General features: G+C 43.4%; 1 protein-coding gene across 1 annotated transcript in view; it reads right to left on the bottom strand.

The window, feature by feature from the left end:
- The window catches only part of ITGA11 (integrin subunit alpha 11), a 201955-nt gene that overhangs the window by 95404 nt on the left and 82007 nt on the right, over positions 1 to 24544 (bottom strand). Inside the window, exons 3-10 of the mRNA XM_063925538.1 lie at positions 13015 to 13124; positions 11843 to 11934; positions 11475 to 11589; positions 10076 to 10203; positions 9851 to 9999; positions 9145 to 9289; positions 5742 to 5910; positions 1862 to 1932 (exon numbers count right to left, since the gene is read on the bottom strand). Of these exons, the coding sequence (XP_063781608.1) occupies positions 1862 to 1932; positions 5742 to 5910; positions 9145 to 9289; positions 9851 to 9999; positions 10076 to 10203; positions 11475 to 11589; positions 11843 to 11934; positions 13015 to 13124 (979 nt within the window). The remainder of the gene's footprint in view (positions 1 to 1861; positions 1933 to 5741; positions 5911 to 9144; positions 9290 to 9850; positions 10000 to 10075; positions 10204 to 11474; positions 11590 to 11842; positions 11935 to 13014; positions 13125 to 24544) is intronic.

Genomic DNA, 24544 nt, shown 5'->3' with positions numbered 1-24544 from the left:
CTCTGACAGGGAATCCGCACCTAGCATGGGGCTGCCCTAAGTTTTCATGGGTGCGACTGAAGATCATCTAGAAATGCTGGAAGTAAATGTCTTAGCCCTTACACATTCAGCCACATGCTTGTACACCAGGGGACGGGCTTGTGCGGCATTTGTATGACATCACAAAAGCAATATCGGCAAATGACACACACACAGACGCTGCAGCATTAGACTCAGAATCAGGCCCATAAGATATAAGATTTATAACATATTAACTTAATATAAGTTTATTTCTTGCATAGGAAGGAGTCAGAGATGGGTGGTAATGCAGCCTCCCTCTCAGCCACTCTCTCAATAGTGGTTGCGGAAATATGTAACACTAAACTGAGCCTTCCCTGTGTGCTCCACCGTGCAATGGAGAGTACACGCACTGAAACGCCCACTTTCAGGCTCTCTGGTCTGTGCAATTGTAATTGAGTTTGTAAACGCTCCAACATCGACATAACATCGGTTGCACCATCGACATTAATGGTAGCCTAGGCTCTACTCTCACTACTCTCCTCAAATCCAACTAAACATGGCCTCTGAAGCAGTGGATTTGCGATTGGGAAAGAAGCAGTGTTTCCAGACATGCCTGTGACACTCCCATAATACACCCATAAAACGGACCCTTTTTGCAATCACCCTGAGATTCCCAGAGATCGCTAACCCCTTCTCAAGTGTTTGCGATGTTGTACGCAATTGCAAATGACATCAGACACTTAGGTTCACATGTGTCCAGTATGAATTTTCTGGACTTTTCTTGCATGCACAGTTAGCGAAAAATTACTCAACTGTGGGAACATCGACATTGCGTCGTCTCTGCATCAGCCCAAAGAACAGAGCAATTAATTAACTGCTATTTTGTGGCCTTTACCAACAATCAATCTATTAATTCACTATCAACTATTAACCCTACTTGCCTACACTCCCAGAAGTTGCGGGAGACTCACAGTTTTTCAGGTAGTCCTTGGCACCCCTGGCAGAATGTCAGGTCTCCCACATCCCACCTGCTTCCGAGGGAAGTGGACAGGATAGTAAGATAATGACAGAAATCATGACGCCATATGGAGGGGGTGGGGCTAAATACAATGTATGGCATAATTTAACCCCACCCCCTGCCCAACAACTCACAAATCATTGCATTTTGCCATGGTGGGGGTGGGGACTAATGACTTGAGAGCCTCACCCCCTGAAGTGTCCAGCAGTGTCCCCTCTCCGGGCTTCTCCTGGAGAGGAGACATAAGAAAAGGTATTGTTCCGTAGTTCATTACAGCATTCTGGTGTGTACCGTCAATTTGATATGATGGCCCGTCAGTCAGCATATCGGCCGGGTACACATTGTTCTTATGTGTAGCCGGCCTACCTGACATTTCAAAGACTGTGCTAAATCAGAGGTTCTCAAGCTCGGTCCTCAGAACCCCACACAGGTCACTTTCCAGCTCATCTAGCTAGGCACAGGTGTATGGACCGTCTGTTACATTTCAAAGATCCACAGGTGACCTATAATACATGAACTGCGTGTTGTCCTGAGGACCGAGTTTGAGAACCACTGTGCTAGATAAATGACGACGGACTAGTTGTTTTGGGCAGTTTCTCCACTTTATCACTCTCAATGGCTTGATACATTTTCCCATATAGAGTCATAAGTGCAAAATGCTTTGAATCTACGTAGGCAAAGATGTGTAGGAATTATGTGTGTGTGCAATTTGTGCCAAAAAACATGCTTACTTCCAGCTCTACATCAGCCCCATATTGAGCACATAAATATGGTTACTGTAGATAGCAGACCTATACGGGAAACAATTGGGGGCTTGTTATTAAACACCTGCTCTGTACTCACCTCCACCACATGGGATGAGAACCCTGCCTGGGACATTTCAAGCCCAAATGATGTCTCATTCTTATTGGTTCCTACAATCATGAAATGAAAACACAACTTAAGTAATTGAACTGTATCTGCAGAAGTACTTAAAAGGAGGCTGTGTAACCATTCACCATGCAGCATGACCTGTGTATGGGTTACTGGGAAACCATGTGAGACAATTCACATAAGATAATTTCAGGGGACAATTCATACAACAAAACCTTAGTGAGGCATAATTGGTATTAGAGAGCTGTATTGTTTCTATTATGTTACTTTATGTTCAAATCTCTGAGATTTTTTCACCTGCAATTCACAGTAAAAAACCCCAAATCCAACTAAAGATGTAATGTTAGCAAGTGGGGTGCCCAGCACAGGGCTAGTCCGCCCTGCATGTCAGCCTGGCCTCCCCGCAGCGGCGATGCTTTTGTATGTGTGGAGTAACTACCGGCCAGCGCAGCTCCTGCGGCTGGCCGGGAGTTGTTCATCTCTGCCACTGGCCGCAGCGGCTGCGTGAGAGGTCACGCAGCCGCCCCTCCCCCCCCACAAAGTCCGGACACGCCTGTGTTGGCCGGACTGCGCCCCCTAAACAATGGCTTAACGCCACCGTCCAGCCCCCTCTCGCCCTCCGACCGCCTCTGCCTGTCAATCAGGCAGAGGCGATCGCTACTGAACGACGCCCTTTGGCTGTCCAGCATGCGCCGGCGCATGCGCAATTTCCGACCCGATCGCTGCGCTGTGATAAACTGCAGCGAGCGATCGGGCCAGAATGACCCCCAATGTGTCGTTGTATGAAACAAAGAACATGCAGAGTCCCAATGCTGCTTTATATGTGCGCTTGTTGTCCGCCTAGCACATACCATGGTGCAATCAATATCTGATGTGCTCCTAAGTGCTATATATCTGGCTGCCCCTTGTACACTTATGTAAAACTCAACAGATAGCAATTGTAATGTACAAATAGGCACCTGAATAATGTCCTATAACAATTGATGTGTTTCTTTTGTAATTGCTGGACATTTTCACTTTACCAAAAATGGGGTTATTCAGAGATGGTCGCAGATTTGCTCTCGCATGCTGGGGGCTGCCCAGTACAGGGCAGGGCCGCCCAGCATGTGTGTTGCCACCCCGCATTGCCATTGCATCGAATAGAGGTTGACTCCTGCTTACACAGTATGACTGCATAGGCAGGGGTCCTGCTGCCATGTTTCCGATCGAAGGAAACACAGGCTACGTCATCGGCCAGCCCCGAAAATGGCCATGACACCTTCTGTGTTCCCTGTCCTCCTTCCCCCCAATGCTGTGTCGCAGCCCCCGGATGCCCCTCGCCTGTCAATCATGATGCAATTGCATCCTTCCAGCTCTAAATAAGGCCCATAGTATATGAAATACAAATGTGGTGTAATCTTAGTGAAAGATATACTGAAAAGGTGATAAGATAAATCCCAGCCTGGATAGATGCAGCTATAGTGTAGATCAATGGTTCCCAAACTTTCTTGAATCACGGTGCCCTAGAGCAACAGCATTTTTTTCGTGGCACCCCTAGAACAAAAGTTTATTATTGATATATTTTGAAAAAAAATATAAAATTAAGTAATCCTTAGGATCAGTTGTGCTTCTATTTGTCCACATGTTTTATGATTGACAGCCACTAGCACCAGTGTTGCCTATCACTTTGGCCATAAATAATTTGATTTGGTCCTTGAACACCAACCAGAGGCACCCCTGCAAGAGCCTTGCGGCACACAGTTTGAGAACAACTGGTATAGATATATGTAAGGGGTCAAGACAGCTATCCATAGGGTCGCCATAAGTCGGCAGCGACTTGACGGCACTTAACAGCAACAAGGGGTCCTAACCCCTTTTCTGGTTATGCTTACATCATGCTCCGAAAATGTAGTATTTTTAGAGCTTGATGCATTTAGGATTCCATACTAGTATATGGGGACAGCAGGACAGATCAGGAAAGGTAATTAGGAGATCTCCATGATATTTCCTGCGTTACATTTATAATAAATTACTATATTTACAAAAGTAAGCAAAATGTTAACTTCCACTTATTTTTGTAGAAATTAAGGGATTATAAATAGATCACTTGGACTTCGTGTAAAGCTGTATCGATTATTGTGGGACATTGGCCCTCATTCCGAGTTGATCGGTCGCAAGGCGAATTTAGCAGAGTTACACACGCTAAGCCGCCGCCTACTGGGAGTGAATCTTAGCTTCTTAAAATTGCGACCGATGTATTCGCAATATTGCGATTACTAACTACTTAGCAGTTTCTGAGTAGCTCCAGACTTACTCTGCCTGTGCGATCATTTCAGTGCTTGTCGTTCCTGGTTGACGTCACAAACACACCCAGCGTTCGCCCAGGCACTCCCACCGTTTCCCCGGCCACTCCTGCGTTTTTTCCGGAAACGGTAGCGTTTTCAGCCACACGCCCCTGAAACGCCGTGTTTCCGCCCAGTAACACCCATTTCCTGTCAATCACATTACGAGCGCCGGAGCGAAGAAAAAGCCGTGAGTAAAATTACTTTCTTCATAGTAAAGTTACTTGGCGCAGTCGCAGTGCGAACATTGCGCATGCGTACTAAGCGGATTTTCACTGCGATGCGATGAAAAATACCGAGCGAACAACTCGGAATGAGGGCCATTATTCCTAGCCTATTTGCATATTACTATTGTTTTCTGTCACAATATTAAAATGAATTTAACTTTGTAGTGACATTTCACTTTTTCCACCGTGACCAAACATATTGTCAGGTGTTTCCGCAAACCTGCAAAACCTGCATTCCCCCCTCTCCCACCTTATGAATTTACAAATCTACACTTTAAGGTCTTCTCCACAAATACACAGCAGTTTAGATGTGAATCATGAGTAAGAATAAATCATGGCTGTGTTTATTACATGAGGTAATAGTGTGTATTTGAGACTTTTTACTTCAATATCCAAAATACATCTAGAAAAGTACTGTCCTGCAGGTGGGTAACCGGAAAGTGCAGAATTTGTCCATTAACAGTACAGGATGAGATCTCAGATATGCTGGAAAACTGAAGGCCGTTTGCAGGATGGAAAAGGCTGCAGGAAATCTTTATTTCATTAACTAATTATATTCTACTGAACAAAATATCTTGCATGTTGTTACAATATCAAACACACCCATACTTCTAGTCTGTAAACTAAAGTTTTAGAGAAGCACCCTGCCCTGCAGTACGTAAGTGGAGAGTGACTAGAGCACTGTGGAACAGGAAGGGGTGTCAGTGTACAAGTGCTGCACAGGGTGATCTAAGCCCTACTGACCTACAACCTCCGTCCCTACTTCCCACTTCCACATCCCTCCTCTGCTTTACTGAATGTTTGAATGATTTGTATAATTATTGTACATATTTATGGGAGAATGATCAGGTTTGGACTGGCCCACAGGGGTACTGGCCCTACTGCCTGGGGGCCCACCTCCTCTACTATGGATCAAGTTCCAGACTGTGCACTTGAATCATACATTATGCATACAGTATGCCACCTTATATTGCACAGGACTATGGTGTATTTTCTACAGTGTATGGCAATTATTAATCTGGTACATTATCATGCATGCACTAGCAATATTACTATATATATTTATCAAGAGCCCCAGACCATGCACTCTCTATAGGTTAGCCAAAGCTCTGTGGTGGCTGGCCACATCCCTATACAAGGGCCCATATCACTGCATTCCCCGGTGGGCTCTTCATGCCCTAGTCCAACACTGAACATGATACAAGTAAAGACTATATAAACATTAAAGTAAATAAAATAAACCTGTTAATAATGATTGCCAATATAAAATCTCGTCAATAATACAACAGTAGGAAGAATTACCTCCTTCTAAACTGAAAATCCTTTCACCGAGTGCATCCACAATGTCCTTTAAAGCGGCTTCATCTGTCACATTAAAGAAGTGCTTGTCATCAGGGTCACTGGCAATGAATTTGATCTCATTCAGGAAAGCTTCAGGATTAATCCCTCGTCTGTTATAATATCCCAGAACCTGACGGTAAATCAGAGCACACTGTCATCTTCTTTCTGCTGTATTCTTGTGATCATCAGTATTAATAAGACCTACAGTCTAACCAGATCCTTCAAATCAATGTCCATGTACAATATCCAGAACAGTCGTATTTTGGGGGTAATTCCAAGTTGATCGCAGCAGGAAATTTTTTAGCAATTGGGCAAAACCATGTGCACTGCAGGGGAGGCAGATATAACATTTGCAGAGAGAGTTAGATTTGGGTGGGTTATTTTATTTCTGTGCAGGGTAAATACTGTCTGCTTTATTTTTACACTGCAATTTAGATTGCAGATTGAACTCACCACTCCCAAATCTAACTCTCTCTGCACATGTTATATCTGCCTCCCCTGAAGTGCACATGGTTTTGCCCAATTGCTAACAGAATTCCTGCTGCGATCAACTTGAAATTACCCCCCATGTACATAGTTTGCTAACAGTGTAACGCGTTACACTGGGATGACTTACTGTGTTACTGTGCAATGCATAGCCAGGTGTTGTGCATTTATAACATCACTGTATTTAGTATTACTCTGCCAAGTTAGCTCCTGTGTGCATGAAGTTGGTTGTTTTCATGTGTGGTCTGTAGGTGGGCTGCGGCACATTCAATATCTGTTAGTGGCATCAAATCTAAAAGTGCTGACTGTGCAAACTATACTAAAATGAGCTGCATTAATAATAGGGACACAGGCAGTTCTTCATAGACATGAAGCATCTGAAGCAGACGGTGTGCACACATATAAAGCTTGTAAACTAATACCCTTCTCTCTACTTGTATAAATTCTTCCAATCATATTGGGTTTTAAAAGTACAGACTGCAGGCTGCAGCCCCATCTCATAGCTAAGTACCGTTTAACCTCACTATTGCCCTTATTTATCAATGAGTGATAAATTTCACTGTGAGTGATAAATTGCACAAGCCACTCTGCTCTTAACTGTCATTTTTCAAACACAGCCTGCGACATGGAAGTTAGGAACTGATTGGCTGGTGAAATTTATCACTCACAGTGAAATTTATCACTCATTGATAAATAAGGGCATAAGCATGGGAGAGTTTTTGGACCAGCAGGCAGAGAGACAACCTGGTACATGAATGTCTGTAGGAAGGGTTCGTCCTAAAAATAAAGTAAGTTTGGATAGAAATATGGGCATTTTCGGTGGTAGTTCTGGGCACTGACGGTATGTTCTAGTTGAGAGAAAACATGGTCTTGGTGTAAGGGGATTTGTCGTATATTCCTTTTTATCTGGGGAGATGGTCTTACTGTTTCTTGAAGCTTGCTATGTAGATTAATGTTATTATCTGTGTGATCATGTACAAAAGCATGGGGCTAAATAACTGGAACACTATCCCATGTCCATGGTAGGTATAAATTCCACTCATGTCAGGCCTCTTTCTCACTATAATGTTATACTGACTGTATGTTTAGCACAGGTGTGGTATTGAAGGTCGACAGTAACTAGGTCGACAATGTCTAGGTTGACCACTATTGGTCGACAGGGTGTCTAGGTTGACAGGATCTTTAGGTCGACATGTTCTAGGTCGACAGGTCAAAAGGTCGACATGAGTTTTTTAATGTTTTTTTGGTGTCGTTTTCTTCGTAGAGTGACCGGGAACCCCAATTAGTGCACCGTGTCCCCTCGCATGGCTCGCTTCACTCGCCATGCTTTGGGCAAGGTGCCTCGCTTCGCTCGGCACAGATTACCGTTCCAATCGTAGTCCACGTGGATCGTTAAGTATGAAAAGGTTCAAAAAAAGAAAAAAATTGTGAAAAACTCATGTCGACCTTTTGACCTGTCGACCTACAACATGTCGACCTAAAGACCCCGTCGACCTAGTTACTGTCGACCAATAGTGGTCGACCTAGACATTGTCGGCCTAGTTACTGTCGACTTAGAGACCGGAACCCGCTTAGCACATATAAATCACTCAGTGACTTAGGAGCCCATTTAGGAAAGTAACTCTTAAAGTTATAAACAATAATGGTAATCTCCTTTTATCATGGATTAATGCAGTAACAACAAATGTATCTTTGCTGCAATTAAACACTATTTTATCACGGGTCGTCGTGAGTCCTATACTTAGGGTTGTTATATATTATTATTGCAGCCCTACCTATACTGTGCATGAGTATGGCTAGAGTCATGTGGACAAATGACAGCTCACTTACTGTAAATGTTCTAGTTTTATTGGGAGCACTGACCTACAAATTATACATATAAATTACATTATATGTATAATATTCCCACCCACCTCTCTCTACTAAGACAATATTTGTTTTCTGGGACGAGGCAATGGCCCATTTATTTTAAAAAGAGTGAGATTAAAGAAAAAAACAAAGTTTTTCAGCAAAAAATTACTTTATTCTTCTTTTTCTGTTAATAGCATGTTAAGTTTATGAAACGGGTGAGGGAAGGGAAGGGGTGACCCTGTCCTGTACATATATAGGGTGAAGCAAAAAAGGCACTTTTACCAGCAACAATGCCCATTTTCACAGATTTTTGGGGCAATAAGACTTTTTGTCCTGTCATAAATTTTGCCCTAACTTTTTTAATGCAGATGTGATAAAGGTTTTTTGACTAAATTTGCACTGTGAAATTAATATTTTCATGCGGATTTACTATGTGTCTCTTGCCATGCGATGGGTTCCAGGACATGTGTCACCAGGGGCAGATGGGGAGGGATCGGGAGTAATAGGTTACTACAGGCTAACTCCATCTGCACATGACGTTGACTATTGGGCCAAGTTCCAGAATGCATCACATTCCAGAGCTTGGTAAATCGGACTGTATAGCAGCCCCCATAGGCACCTATGGGGGATGTATTTGTGTTAGTAAATGGAGGGACTGCGGCAGATAATGGAGTATTTCTGCTTCCAGTGCTGAGGTATAGAAACGATATATCAGAGGCATAGCCCCTTGTCAGTTATGAACATGAAACCTTTCAAAGTTTGCACATTTACCCAAATTGTTATGAAGACAAAGTAATATCATAATACAGGCATGCTATAAATTAGATTTAGAATATAGCCAAATGAAGCACAGGTCACATTAGACCTGCCTGTGTGCTACCAAATGGACATCAGTGTGTTCTATAGGATGCATCAGAAGTATCTCTGACTCTGTATAAAATGATAAATTATGTTTATTATGAACTAACTAAAACATACACATTTGTTTTAAACACCGGCTGTGCGTTAAATGCAAAGAGCTACTTACCGCCACTGCGTAGCGGGTTATGTTGTCTCTTTCACTGCTCTCTATCACCCTGTCCAGGTCAGGGCTGTCGTGGGATTCCCCATCTGTAATAACAATCATCACTTTCTTGGCTCCCTTCCGTCCACCATGCTGGAATGCCTCAGTCCTGCGCAGAGATATAAACATCAATGTATTCCAACAGACACATATGGGGCCTAATTCAGACCCGATCGCTAGGCTGCGTTTTCGTACAGCCTGCGATCAGGTCTGAACTGCGCATGCGTATGCACTGCAATGCACAGGCATGTCGGTCCGTAGCGATGAGGAGCGACAGGCAGCGACGGTGCAAGAAAAGCGATCACACGGGCGATTGCAAGGTGACTGACAGGAAGAGGCCGTTTGTGGGTGGCAACTGACCGTTTTTAAGGAGTATCTGGAGAAACGCAGGAGGGACCAGGCGTTTGGAGGGAGGGTTTCTGACGTCAGCTCTGGCCCCGATCATCGCACTAGAAGAGTAAGTCCTGAGCTGTGCAGCTCTCCTGCACATGCTATCGCACCCCTGCACAGTGAATTCTCCCTCCCCATGTAGGCGACAACTACCTGATCGCAGGGCTGCAAAAAACGCACCCCAGAGATCAGGTCTGAATTAGGCCCCTTATCCTTTAGACATAGCGATATAAAATGTATATTATGTCTCAGTGTACACAACATGTTCATGTCTCCTCACGTGGCTTTCTCGATGCCCAGTGCCGTGCGGGTCTCTGTGCCCCCTCTCTGCTCAATACGCTTTGCAGCCTCCACCACTTCATTCACTGAGCGAAAGTCATTCAAGAAGAATTCATGGACAACCTCCTCGCCGTACTGCAGTACCCCAACCTATCAGAGAGAGCGGGGAGTATTAGTGCGCACACAGCTGTCATACAGCACCACCGCTCACATTTCACTCTGTTACCTGAATCTGACCCGGTGCAATATAGAATTTCTGCAGGATGCTGATGAGGAAGCTCTGTACCTCCGCCCAAGGGTAGATGCTGTTAGATCCATCCAGCACAATGACAATATCCATGAAAGTTGGACATCCTAAAGAAGGAAATCACAGATATTTATACTGTAGTCAACTGTAGGATCGTCAGTACACACTATCAAAAGCACTTGCTCAATCTTCTCCTAATTCTAAAACAGACTGATCACCTCTGAGAGGTCACCTGAGTGTTGGCTTTATCCCCTAAAAAAAGATCTCATTCCCTCTGTGTGCCACCCTTGTCTGCTCCCCCCATAGATTGGAAGCTCTCCCAAACAGGTTCCTTTTCCCTTTCCTCACTGTAATCATGCTTACAGTAGCCCTGAGTCTGCCCTCTGCACCCATCAACAAGGGTACAGGCTTCTAACAGCGGCGACAATGTTGTTCTGTTGGATTCAGTATGGGATCCCAGGAGACTGATGCCGGAATCTTGACATCGGGGATCCCAGCAGCGAGTGCAGCGAATTCCCTCGCGGTCACGCTTCGGGCTAGGTGGCGAGCTTCGCTCACCAAACTATTCTATTCCCCCTCGGGTGGTGGTGTGGACCACCATCCAAGGTCCAATACTGGGCTTCTGTCGGGATTCTGGCCGTCAGCATTTACATGCCTGTCGGTATTCCGGTGTCAGGATCCTGAATGCCGGGATCCCGACAGGTGGTATATTGCCTGCATCCCGTTCTGTCTGTAGGTTCAGTATGAACTGTCGGAATGCCGGCCATCAGTATACTGACAGCGGCATCCCGGCCACCAGTATGTCGGCAGTAGGGCGAACGCTAGAAAGTCCCTTGCGAGCACGGTGGTTTGCTGCTCTCGCCACAGGTTATATTCTCCGTCTGGGAGAATAGCCTGTGTCGGCGGCGGCAATTCATCGCTAGTTGGGATCCTGGCATCAGCATTGTGACCGCTGAGATTCTGATTAGCTGTATTTTAACCGCTTCCCCTGTCTGTATATGCATAATTATTTTTTATTATCTAGCTTATTTGTATCATAATGTTATACACTATACATCCTATTTCTTTGCATTATATCACATTCCTATACGTAAATGGCTTTATTATACATAGATAAATTACATTAATACAAAGGCTCAGTATGATCACAGTCAACCTACAGCCACATGCAGAAACATGTTGGATGGGTTGGGTATAGCTTCTCTTTGAATGTGATTGGTATCTACCTCCGAGTAACCACAGTAATTTGTTTGTCTGTATCATGGTGGCAATGACCGTTCTGGGCCCAACTGTTAGTGTTTGTGAAAGTAGGTAACACCACCAATTATACTGCATATTGGATTGTAGATGGTGGAATTCAGGTTTAAGTCTGGCTTACTTTGCAGAGCAGGGGCCACAATTCTGGAGAAGCGGAAATTGGCATTGACTCTGGAGCACATCCCAGTGGTATAATAAGAGCTTCCACACTCGTGAGACCAGAGTGGACTGCACGCCTGAAACATGGAATATAACGACAATTAATGTACATTCCACATAGGGTAAGGTTAGTACTGATTAATGAGGCAGGAAGACAGAACAGAGAGAGGACCAGGCAGGATCACTGAGGGTAGCTCAAGACAAGACAAAGCCTGGCACATGGGAAACATCATGCTGCAAGGATGGTTTTGGAAGACAAGGAAAGATCTGAGTCCGGTGAATGGCATAAACAGGTGTATAGGACAAGCTCAGAATAGAATATAACCTTACCAGAAAGCTGTTGTCTTTGGGATTTGTGACTAAGCTCATTCCCAAGCGCATGTTATCCTTTCGCTCCGAGATGTTGGACAGCGTCACCCTGCCTGAGAGACCTCCAGTTACCAGAGACACAGACCTCTGAGACCTCCATAGAGACCTGAGAAACCTCTGCATTACCATAGAGATCTTAGAGACAACCAAACTACCACATAAGCCCAAGTCTAACAAGTGGTCATATCTACAAGTTGTCACTTACATATATAACTGAATCACCAAAGTGAGCATACACTTATAGACCTCACACTAACGGACTGATGAAGAGTTGAACACAAGTGGGACTCACATTGCGTGCATGAAGAAAATTACAAATATTCATTGTATCCAGAGTTTTATGCCAATGCTGTAGCAGGGTACCCTCCTGCCCCTGGCCCATGTGTCGTCATGCCGTCACACAACAAATGCCAGGGGACACCAGTCGCATACCCCTCATTATGGCCTTGTTGTCTGCAAACGCACCACCCCTATCCCTACGCTTGGTACAAGTGCACTTACCCTAGCCCTATTCTTGGTGCAAGAGATCCGACTGAGAACAGTTGTATCCTCGCATATGCACAATTTTACATACCTCACAATTCCGTCACCAACCCTTGACATGCCCTCGCTGAACTTATCCTACATGAAAACTCCCTGTTACCAGAGTACTGTTCTTGTTTTGTATCCTTGTGGAACTCCGTGGTACTACCCAGTTATACTCCTACTGCAGCAAGTGGAAATGCTACTAAGTCAGCCGCAATTGTTTCTAAAACTGACTTGACTTCAACTCTTTATCGGCCCCTTAACGAGTGGTTCTATATATAACACTAGTCTGTAGGTAAGAAAGGAGTACTTGCTCAAAGCAACCACTCAGAATCTGTCATCTCAAATACTGTGCAAGATAAATGAGTCAAAAGACTGACAACTTCTCTACTTTATCTCTTTCCAAGGCTTGACACATCTCCCCCTCTATGTCTCACCAGCATCAAATACCATAGGTTACATGAATAGAAATTGACTAAACCTTAGCTGAGGCTCCTTATTGTATGCTATGTAAATTGCCATGCAATCTATAAGTGCACTGCTCATTTGTGACCCCTACACAGAGCACGTATGATGGTGTGTGAGTTAGGGTGGGTATTGTCACCTACCAATTCCAAGTTTGCTGCAGTCACTGGAGGTATCATTGGTGATCGAACATCGGTATATGTCCCCAGTCTTCTGAGCTCCATTCTGATCAAAGGGGGCTCCCACCACCAGCCTGCATAAGGTGACACAACATGATGCTATGGGTGTGAAGAAGGAGCTGGCAAACATGCACAGTGCTAATAAATAAAGGAAGGTCATTACATGAGGTCTTATAATTACTTCTGTTCTCCATTATAAGTAACCCTGTTACACTTTCCATGGGAGGAACCTGTGTGTTAAGTACATATGGAATGACAGCTGTATCAGGGAGATGTAATAGATTCTTCTTGTCTAGTTAAACATACCTAGAAAACAAAATCTACTTAGATTACAGAGAGAATATGAAAACGTATTACTGTATTTATGACCTACCATATGTTCTCTATATTGTAAGGCACTGTCATATATCCCAACAATATAGAGTTTTTTTCTTAAGCAATTGCTATAATTTAATAATTAAATTATAGCTCTTTTTTTTTTTAAATAGGTTTTTAATTACACTTTTTTGTAATAAATGAATTGCTATGTATATATGTTTTACACTTAGTAAGTATGCATTACTTTTTTTAAGTAAAACTATTCTTTTAACTCTATTACAGCAATGTCGTGTTGGGAAGACAGTATTTCCCTTTTCTATGCCCGGGACCAGTTCCCTTTGCCCCCCTCACTTGTCTAAATATTCAACCAGCAAATGTTGAAGAGCAAGACCTCCAGCCAAGTAAGTAGGCTGCCCTGTATGTCCAATGTTAGCCAAACAGATAATCATAATACAACTACTGTAAAGTGACAAATAGGACAGATTTGGGATCGATGCACAAGAGACAAAAATAACTCTTTCAACATAAAGGTTATGGGTATGTTTGTAGTTTCTGTTGTATGACAAATCAAAATAGAGAAACATATAGCCATTAAGCAAGCCATTAGTTGCTAACTTTTCTTCTGGTCTTCTGTAATCTTCAATTTAGTTAATGTCAGGGATGGATTGGGGCTAACAATCAGCATTATCATTAATCCCGTGCATTCCGGTCCAGATGGCTGGGCCTGCCCATCAAGCCATCGGCCCTTCTGGCATTTGCCAGAATTTCCAGATGGTTAATCTTATGCATCATGCAACCCTCATTATCAATGTGATTAAACAAATACAACTGGTGGGACAAGACAAGAATTACAAAACACCAAAACCCTTTCAGACAGCATTGCTAGAGTGTCGCTAAATGTGCCCACGTGCTAGACGGTCCTGCTACCAATAGCAATAGGACAATGGTTCAGGTGGAGATGGATCAAACCTTCTAGTGGTGGGTAACAGGCGGCCATAGGGCCGCATGCAGCCCTCTAAGCCTTCACTTGTTGCATCCAGCTTCTTCCTGCTTTATTCATTCATTAAATGTATTAATTTAACTTACTACTGACATTAAGAGTAATGTGAGCCCATTTTGAAGGTTAATGCAACCGCCAAACTGTATCAAGCTGCCTATCACTGTTCTAAAGAGAAAAGTAGAGAAGTTGCCCGTAGCAACCAATAAGCTTGCATGATCACTGCACACAAAGGCCATTAGCCGTCATCCTAAGACTTCTTTTATCCATAACAGAAACATATCCTATTTGTTGTTTTTAAAAAAAAATTGTTTTTATTAAATAAAACAGCACACACAGCGCAAAAGAAAACACAACATCATATACAAACATATGACATAAAGTCGTACTATCCAGCAAAAGAAGTGAGATGAGAGGAGCGGAAATACCATAGTATAAAAAGACATCAAGAACATTAAAGGCATATTAGGAGCCACAGTAACTCATGAATTGGGTATAACATGGCGTGACCTAGAACGGGGGATCCCATTGGAAAGTATCTCCATGTTGTACCATGGGGTAAGCCTCACTACCTTACATACATAATCCTTTAGTAATAGCAACAACATTTTTTTTCACATTTAGCCTCGACATCTAGTGAACATTTGACCCAATCCATTTGGTATAGAAAAGACAAAAGGGGCAGCATAAGTGTAACAGGTACGCGATCCTTAAGGATCCAATGGGACAGGATGGTCTTTTTTGAGGCCGCCGCGATGCGGGCCAATAGTAGTTTGGTACTCCCAGACACAGCGCAGTCTTGAGGAGTATAATGATTCCAAAACGCCCAGGGCATCGTAATCATAAAAGGTATACCCAAATCAGTAGTTATATAAGTTTGAACATCTTTCCAAAATATTTGTGTTATTGAACAAGTTCATAAATAGTGAATAATGTCTGCGTCTGGGGTAGAACATTTGAAACACTGAATTATCTGAAGCCCCTGTGAGATACCTAAGCCTGGGAGTATAATAAGCTCTGTGCAATATTTTAAAATGCATCTCAGAGTACGATGCAGAGACTAGTTGCTTATTAAGTGTAATACACCACCTAATCACAGTCTGCAAATCTATCCCTACAATGGTATTTTGGAATTTAGCAAGGCCAGTTGTAATTTTGGACAAATCAAATTTTCGCCTAGTATGTAAGTATACAAGGGATGTGTGACAAGGGAAACCAGTGTATAAACACACCAAACTATCCAAAGGGAAGGCAGAATTTATTGACTTCAAATTAGGGAGAACACACAATATGTAACTACGTACCTGAAAGTAAGCAAAAAAAGGAAAATGGACAGATGGATATTTTTAATTAAGCTGTGACAGGGTAAATATTGTAGAGCAATCATCATCCAAAAATTAATATAGCAACCTAAGACCACTAAGATGCCAGCTGCGATCTATTACATTAGGCTCGCCACTCTGAAAATCTGGATTAGTGAGTAAAGGGGCATACACACGGTGTGATATAACTACTATATAGTCCATATCAGTAGAAAACATAGTGCATATCGTACCGTGTGTATACACCTTGCAATGCCAATACACGGTCCTGCGGGGTCAGCATCGCAAGAAAAAATGGACTGTGCAGGCAGGTCAATTTTGACTAGTAAGTGTACAATCTTGTTTCTAGTATAGTCAAAATTGTACATAGCCAAAATCGCACAGTGTGTATAGTCAATATCGGTGGTTCTGGGCTTCGGGAAGTTCAAAGGAAATCGCAAACTCAATATCGTCATTTAGCCAGGATCGCACAGTGTGTAGACCCCTTAAGGACTGAAACCAAGGAAACAGCATGGGCAGTCCCTGTCCTTACCTAAGCAACCGCCAGGCTAAACATGGTGTATCTATAAGGGGAATTGAACGTATTTCAGCTATTAGAGAACTACGAGGAGAGTGTAACAGAGACACCAAATCAATATTCTGGGAAAATGATTGTTCCAATTCGAAATTCACAAAATTGTCCGTACCCTCAATCAAATCCAAAGCATACCTATAATTAGCAGCTATAGCATAATCTTCAGCACAAGGCAAGTTAACTCCACCTAGCAGTAGAGGTTGTTGCAACTTGAACAGAGAGATGCAAGGGCGTTTGTTCGCCCATATACATTTAGTAAGAGCTTTGCTGAGTGTGTGAGCATCTCGTTTAGATATGACAAAAGGGAGCATTTGGATTGAATACAGAAGCCGTGGAAGACCATTTTTTAAAGGTGGCAACCAGAGCCGGCACTAACCAGTATGATGCCCTAGGCAAGATTTTGGCTGGTGCCCCCTAGCACCGCCGCTAGTTCTGCAGGAGATGCCTGGAGTGAGTCAGCTGGCAGCTCTGCTAACGTCGGACGCCTTTTGTTTATGAAAATGCATCTTATTTGCATTACTATGTGGCTAGGATGCACAAGCAGCTTCTGCTAATTAAAATGATATGCAGCATGCCTATATTATGTGTGCGACTGTGGCTGTACCTGCATACGAAATGCTACATTACAGTGATTTCCAGGAATACACTGCAATGTAGCATTTCGTATGCAGATACAGCCGCATTCACACACATAATATAGGCATGCCGCATATCATTTTAATCAGCAGAAGCTGCTGGTGCCCCTAAGCATACCAAATGCCCTAGGCGTTTGCCTAGTTTGCCTATGCCTAAGGCCGGCTCTGGTGGCAACGACCTAAATATGAGATAGGCAGATGTTGGCAAAATCTGTTAACATTTGGTTAATAAAATAAGGAATAATAAGGAATATTACAAGTATAAAAATCAGAGGGTCTGCGTGGTATGTTTAAACCTAAATACAAAGAGTGGCTCTGGGCCCGTTATCCTATTTGTTTTAATGTGATTAATATCTGACATTGTGGTCACATTCTGCAATATCACGCCAATTGCCCAATATAAGCTTGAGCTATCAGAATGTGTGGCTAATTCAATGGTCTCACATGTATTAGGCTTCATTAAGGACAATTAATTACTGATCTTACAATTTGCCTCATGCAGCTTGTAGCACAAAAAATGTAGAAATAAAGTTGCTGGTGTAGGGAAGCCCACAGGGACCTAAATAGTGTCAGCATAACCCTGTGCTTTCTAACATATCTGCTCAATGCACTGGTTCCCAACCTGTATGTCAGGACACTTTATGTATTCAGGTACTAGATTAGTTGCATCACAGGAACATACTGTAGGTGGGGTGTAGTACAGTATCCCGGGCTCCCGGCGACCAGTATACCGGCGCCGGGAGCCCGACCGCCGGCATACCGACAGCGGGGCGAGCGCAAAGGAGCTATTTTATTCTCCCTCCAGGGGGTTCGTGGACCCCAACGAGGGAGAATAGCTGTCGGTATGCCGGGTGTCGGGATTCCGGCGCCAGTATACTGTGCGCCGGGATCCCGACATTCGGCATACTGAAGACCACCCCTGTAGGTGTGTTAAGTGTAAAGGTTACTGCAGTATAAGGAGATACTTTAGATTTGGACTGAAAGCCCATCCATGAGACAACTATCAAGAGATGACCTCCCTTTCTCAGATTTTGCTATAGCCTTTATGGCTGTCATTGAACCCTATGTAAGTCATTATCTCCTCTTTATTCAGTTGCTGTACAGTATATATTCTACACCTGCTTACTGTGCTCCCCAATTTTCTGTGCTGGCTATTTGGTTATTGACGTAATAATTATTTCATAAAATGGTTACTACAGTATGCTGGTCACATATGGATAACCCAGTCACTTGGCTTGTACACCTATCTAGTTCTGCCCCATGTAAGTCTGAAGGTGAGCACACACACAGGATTATAGTGGTCACCTTCTGACCAGATTTACCATCTCAACCACACTTCTATGATATGAGGTCCCCTTCTATGTTCCTAACCCTAACCTTCCGTACCTGGTCCCTAACCCTAACCTTTCCGTGGCTGCACACTGACCCTAACCCCTGTTCTGCTGCCCAAACCTAATACTCCCCCCCCCCTCCCCCCGCGCGGCAGGACGGGGGGACGGGGGGTATTAGGTTTAGGCAGCAGAACGATTGGGATGCTGCTTGTCGGTATTTTGACGCTGGCGTTCCATCCGGCGAAAGTATATCGACGCCGGGTTTGTGACCTCCCACAGGATCCCGGCGTCGGTATGTCGACCGCTGGGATCCCGTTCGTCGGGAAGCTCACTGCTTCCCATTTGGGACCACAGTTTCCAACATTAAGGTATGCATAATAGAAATGGAAACTAGGTATGTGAAGAGATGCATTTGCAGTAGAGGGCAAGTATGTGGGGGCAGATTAGCAATACATTTTAAAGGTGATAGTGACGAGTTTAAAGATGTCAGTAAGAGGCCTGTAAAATCCAAATAAATTCAAAAGCCCCATAAATTACTACAGAGGCCTCTTGTGGGCTATACAGACGTTTGAGGTTAGCAGCATGTCAGACTATGAAGGATCAGGATGTAGTTACATATTCAACTGTTATGTTGTAGTTTACAGTAGACCATAAAAATGTCGACAGCATACCCTGTAATGTCGATGAGTATGCTGACATGTGATTGTAATGTTATTTAAAACATTTGATCTGTGTCTGCATTATAACTGTAAACATGATGCTTTACTATCATGCTTCATCCGGTATTCAATTACCCGCGATCATTGTTCACGAGTAATTGTTTAATCAGCCCCAATAAACAAGCGCGATCTGCTGCTTATCAGGGATTTTGAGCGGGATGTTATAAAGGGAAAATGCAGTAAAACCTTTACCACATTTTCATATGTAGTAACCTCCGGCCGCCGCGTTTTTGCCGCTGAGGGTATCGCCATCAAAAGATGGCGATACCCTATGGAAGCCTATGGGCTTCTTGCCGCCGGCCACCACATCCTGCCGCCTCCGCCACCCTGACGCCGAGCCCCCTCCCTCCGGCATACCTTTGTCCAGGCAGCCATGGTCCTGGAAGCTAAACTCCTCCTCCCCCTAGCAACACAGCCGGAGGTCCTTCCGGCTGCAAGGAGGAGGAGGAGGCGCCCGGGGCAGCCTGCTGCCTGCTTCCCGGCCAGGGAGGGGAGGGAGAGCCCAGGGAGGTGACGGAGACCTCCACACACCATCTCACAGGTATTGCGGGGGGCCTCCCTCACCGCATTGCGATGTTAATCGCATATGTTAGTACATATGCGATTAGCATCGCTGCAGTAGGCGGCGAGGAGCGGCGATGCATGTTAATACATCACGCCCTTTGTTTCATCTGTCTCAGGCAGGCAAAGCAAAATGGGGCTGTTTCCACCAAAACTACACAGGTTTCACTGAACCTTTGTGTTTTCAGGAGAAAATGTTTTTTGCTTTTTTTTTTGGACGACCTAATTGAATAGCCCCCCAAAAATATTGGGGAAACATGAGGGGGAAATCGTGAAAAACTTCCATATTTCGCTCCCAATGTTTCTTTACGGGTACCTGAATACCGGCCTTAAAGGTTATAATGCCGACATGGTTATATTCCAATGAATCATTTGAACAGGACACAACTCATATCAGCTGTATAAACATTACCTAAAGATTCTGAATAATGACAATAACAAGTTTGGTTCATTTGTTATAGCAAGTCATATAAGGTAGAATGGAATGGAGCTATGCCATAACTAACAGAAGATATATTCATATGGCCACAATTCCACTATACCTTTTGGTCAGATGTTCCATTATATACATTGCATAGTAAAGTATCTGTCCTGTGCTGGAATGTTTATTTCTAGGAGAGCAGACAGCAATGCACTATCACACACACAATCAGGGCAGTCGAGAGCCTGGCTGGGCCCAGGTACTTTTCATGGGGCGTGGCCTAATCACAGGAGGCGTAGTCATGCACCCTTAGAAAAAATACAGAAAAAATGGTATTTTAAGCGCCACCATAGTTCACACTACAGCCCACTAGTGTTTAACGTGTGCTGGGCTGAGGAGAAGAGGTGCAGCTGCTACTGCCAGTTAAGAAGGAGGAAGCCCGGGGCCCTCACTGGGCCCCACCATCAGACCTTGGCCCGGGTAATTTATTTGTACCCTCTCCCCCCTCTCCCGGCACCACTGCACACAATAGCCACATACACTGTGTAAACCCTGCAGTTTATTCAGATTTACCAATATCATCTATTTTGGTGCATGTAACAAATAATACTAAATATTATTCTACAATTTTGAATGCACAATTAAAATGGTAGAATTAAATGATTGAACTGGCACCAGTGACTCTCATTTGCCTATTTCTAATATTCTGAGTGCATTTATTAACATTTGAAAAGTACAAAAAATAGCAAATACGAAGGAAGTTGCTGATGCCGTATACTTATTACTTTATCCTCTGCTTGTAATAGCAGAGTGTGTTCTTTGCTAGAAAGTTGGAAACACCTTTATAGAAGACAGGTGTGTTACAGACTACACAGTTACTATAAGGTATTAACTAGAGATGAACGGGTTCGGTTCCCTGAGAACCGAACCCCCCTCCATCTTCTCCCCCCCCCCGAACTTCACTACCCAAACCCGGATCCGAGTCAGGCTCGTATTTTCCTGCCTGACTCGGAAACCAGAACGAAGCAAAACATCATCATCCCGCTGTCGGATTTTCGCGGGGTTTGGATTCCATATAAGAAGCCGCGCGTCGCCGCCATTTTCACTCTGGCATTGGAGAGTGTAGAGAGAGGACGTGTCTCCATCCTCAGTGTCCTGCATCAGTTCAGTGGTGGTGTCTTGTGCTGCATCAGTCCAGTCATAGTGGTGGTGTCCTCTGCTGCCATATGTCCTGTGCTGCTGTATATGTCCAGTCCAGTGGTGCTGTGTTGTGCTGCATCAGTACAGTTGTAGTGTCTTGTGCTGCATCAGTACAGTCACAGTGGTGGTGTTCTCTGCTGCCATATGTCCAGTGCTGCTGTATAAGTCCAGTCCAGTGGTGCTGTGTTGTGCTGCATCAGTCCAGTGGTGGTGTCATGTGCTGCATCAGTCCAGTCACAGTGGTGGTGTCCTCTGCTGCCATATGTCCAGTGCTGCTGTATAAGTTCAGTCCATTGCCGAGGTGCTTTGTTATCCTGCATCAGTCCAGTGGTGGTGTCCCTGTGCTACTGTATATGTCCAGTGGTAGTGCGTATATGTCCAGTGATATAGCCGTATATGTCCAGCGGTACTGTCGTATAAATCCAGTGATACTGCCGTATATGTCCAGTAGTACTGCCGTATATGTCCAGTGGTAACATAGAAACATAGAATTTGACGGCAGATAAGAACCACTTGGCCCATCTAGTCTGCCCCTTTTTTTTATCCTTTAGGTAATCTCAACCCTTTTTGAACCTTAATTCTTTGTAAGGATATTCATATGCCTATCCCAAGCATGTTTAAATTGCTCTACAGTCTTAGCCTCTACCACCTCTGATGGGAGGCTATTCCACTTATCCACTACCCTTTCTGTGAAGTAATTTTTCCTTAAATTTCCCTTGAACCTGCCTCCCTCCAGTTTCAGTGTATGTCCTCGAGTTCTAATACTTCTCTTCCTTTGAAGAATGTTTCCCTCCTGAACTTTGTTAAAACCTTTGGTATATTTGAAAGTTTCTATCATGTCTCCCCTTTCCCTTCTCTCCTCCATACTATACATGTTAAGATCTTTTAGCCTTTCCGGGTAAGTTTTGTGATGTAGGCCATGCACCATTTTAGTTGCCCTTCTTTGTACACTCTCTAATGTATTTATATCCTTCTGGAGATATGGTCTCCAGAACTGGACACAGTATTCCAGATGAGGCCGCACCAATGACCTATACAGTGGCATTATTACTTCTCTTTTCCTGCTACTGATTCCTCTTCCTATGCAACCAAGCATCTGACTTGCCTTTCTCATTGCTTTGTTGCATTGCTTTCCTGCCTTTAAGTCACTTGAAATAGTGACTCCTAAATCCCTTTCCTCCTCAGTAGTTTCCATTATAGCACCCTTGATACTATATTTAGCCTTTGGGTTTTTGAGACCCAAGTGCATGATTTTGCATTTTTTAGCATTAAACTGTAGTTGCCATGTTCTTGACCATTTTTCAAGTCTAGCTAGGTCATCAATCATTTGTTTTACCCCTCCTGGTGTGTCTACCCTGTTGCATATCTTTGTATCATCTGCAAAAAGGCATACTTTCCCTTCAATACCATTTGCAATGTCACCAACAAAGATATTAAAGAGAACTGGTCCGAGTACAGATCCCTGGGGTACTCCACTGGTAACATTTCCCTCCATAGATTGCACTTCATTTACTACAACTGTCTGTTTCCTATCCTGCAACCAGTTTCTTATCCATTTAACTATTTTATAATCCACCCCCACACTTTCAAGTTTATTTATCAGTCTGCGATGTGGGACAGTGTCAAATGCCTTACTAAAGTCTAGATATGCTACATCTACAGCTCCCCCTTGATCTATTATTTTCATCACAGAGTCAAAAAAGTCAATAAGATTTGCTTGGCATGATCTCCCACCAGTAAATCCATGCTATGTAGTGACCACACCCGGCGCTACTAATTTCACCCAATAAAACAGATCTCCTTAATAGCTTACTTTGATAGTAATGATTACAATTGTTGTCATGTACTCATTTCACAGAAGATACATGTCTGAAAAATTAAGACATACAGTCTTAATTTTTCAGACATGTATCTTCTGTGAAATGAGTACATGACAACAATTGTAATCATTACTATCAAAGTAAGCTATTAAGGAGATCTGTTTTATTGGGTGAAATTAGTAGCGCCGGGTGTGGTCACTACATTGTGTGTTTGGTTCTTGTCTGGGGTCTTGGTGAAGGCTCATTTGTTACCACATAGGCTGCCACTATATACATTTTAGCGCAGATCAAACTACACCATTCTGTTTGTCAGTAAATCCATGCTATTTTGGATCCTGTAAGTTGCTTGATTTAAGATATTCCACAACTCTTTATTTTAGTAGTTTTTCCATTACTTTCCCTACTACTGATGTAAGGCTTACTGGTCTGTAGTTACTTGCTTCTTCCTTGCTTCCACTTTTGTACAGTGGAACTACATTTGCTCTTTTCCAGTCCTCTGGAATGGCACCTGTATTTAGTGACTAGTTAAATAATTCTGTTAATGGTGCCACCAGCACATCGTTTAGCTCTTTTAGTATTCTTGGGTGTATTCCATCTGGCCCCATTGATTTATCCACTTTTAGTTTTGAAAGTTCAGTTAGGACCTTCTCCTCTGTAAATGTACTTTCATCTACCTTATTTTTATGAATGTCCTTGCAACTTAACTCTGGCCCCTTCCCTTCTCCTCCTGTAGTAAATACTGAGCAAAAATAATGATTTAGGTGATCTGCTATTGCCTGGTCTCCCTCCACCAAATTCTCACTCTCTGTCTTAAGTCTTATTATTCCTCCATTTGATTTTCTCCTTTCATTTATATACTTAAAAAAGTTTTGCCCCCTTTATCTACTGACTGGGCCATTTGCTCCTCGGCTTCTGCCTTTGCACGTCTGATCACTTTCTTAGCATCCTTCCGTCTGTCAAGATACACCTCTTTGTCATTATTATTTTGAGTCTGTTTGTATTTCCTAAAAGCCATCTTTTTTGCTTTCACACTAGTTGATACATCTTTTGTGAACCACACTGGCTTCCTTTTCCTGGTGCTTTTCCTAACCCTTTTGATACAAAGGTCTGTTGCCCTTAGTATTGCACTTTTCAGTTTTTCCCACCTCTCCTGCACCTCTTCCAAGTTCCTCCAGTCCGCCAATGAATCACTTAAACATCTCCCCATTTTTGCAAAGTCAGCATTTCTAAAATCCAACACCTTTGTTTTTGTGTGACAGGAGTTGGATCCTGTCTTTATACTAAACCATACTGCTTGATGATCACTGGATCCCAGGTGCTCACCCACATATATGTCTGATATCCTGTCACCATTTGTAAGAATTAAATCTAATATTGAGTCTTTGCAAGTGGGCTCCCTCACCAATTGCTTGAGAGATGCTCCCTGTAAGGAATTTTGAAATGTGCCACTTGTAGCTGAACTTGCAAAGGACCCCTCCCAATTTATATCAGGTAAATTAAAGTCTCCCATGATTATGACTTCTCCTTTTAAAGCCATTTTAGAGATGTCCAACAATAGGTTCCTGTCCAAATCCTGCCCCTGGCCTGGTGGTCTAT

Source organism: Pseudophryne corroboree, chromosome 6 (genome assembly GCF_028390025.1).
Source record: "Pseudophryne corroboree isolate aPseCor3 chromosome 6, aPseCor3.hap2, whole genome shotgun sequence".
In the NCBI taxonomy this organism is placed as follows: Eukaryota; Metazoa; Chordata; class Amphibia; order Anura; family Myobatrachidae; genus Pseudophryne; species Pseudophryne corroboree.
The sequence above is the reverse complement of the archived record's forward strand: the minus strand, read 5'-3'. Positions and strand labels throughout refer to the sequence as shown.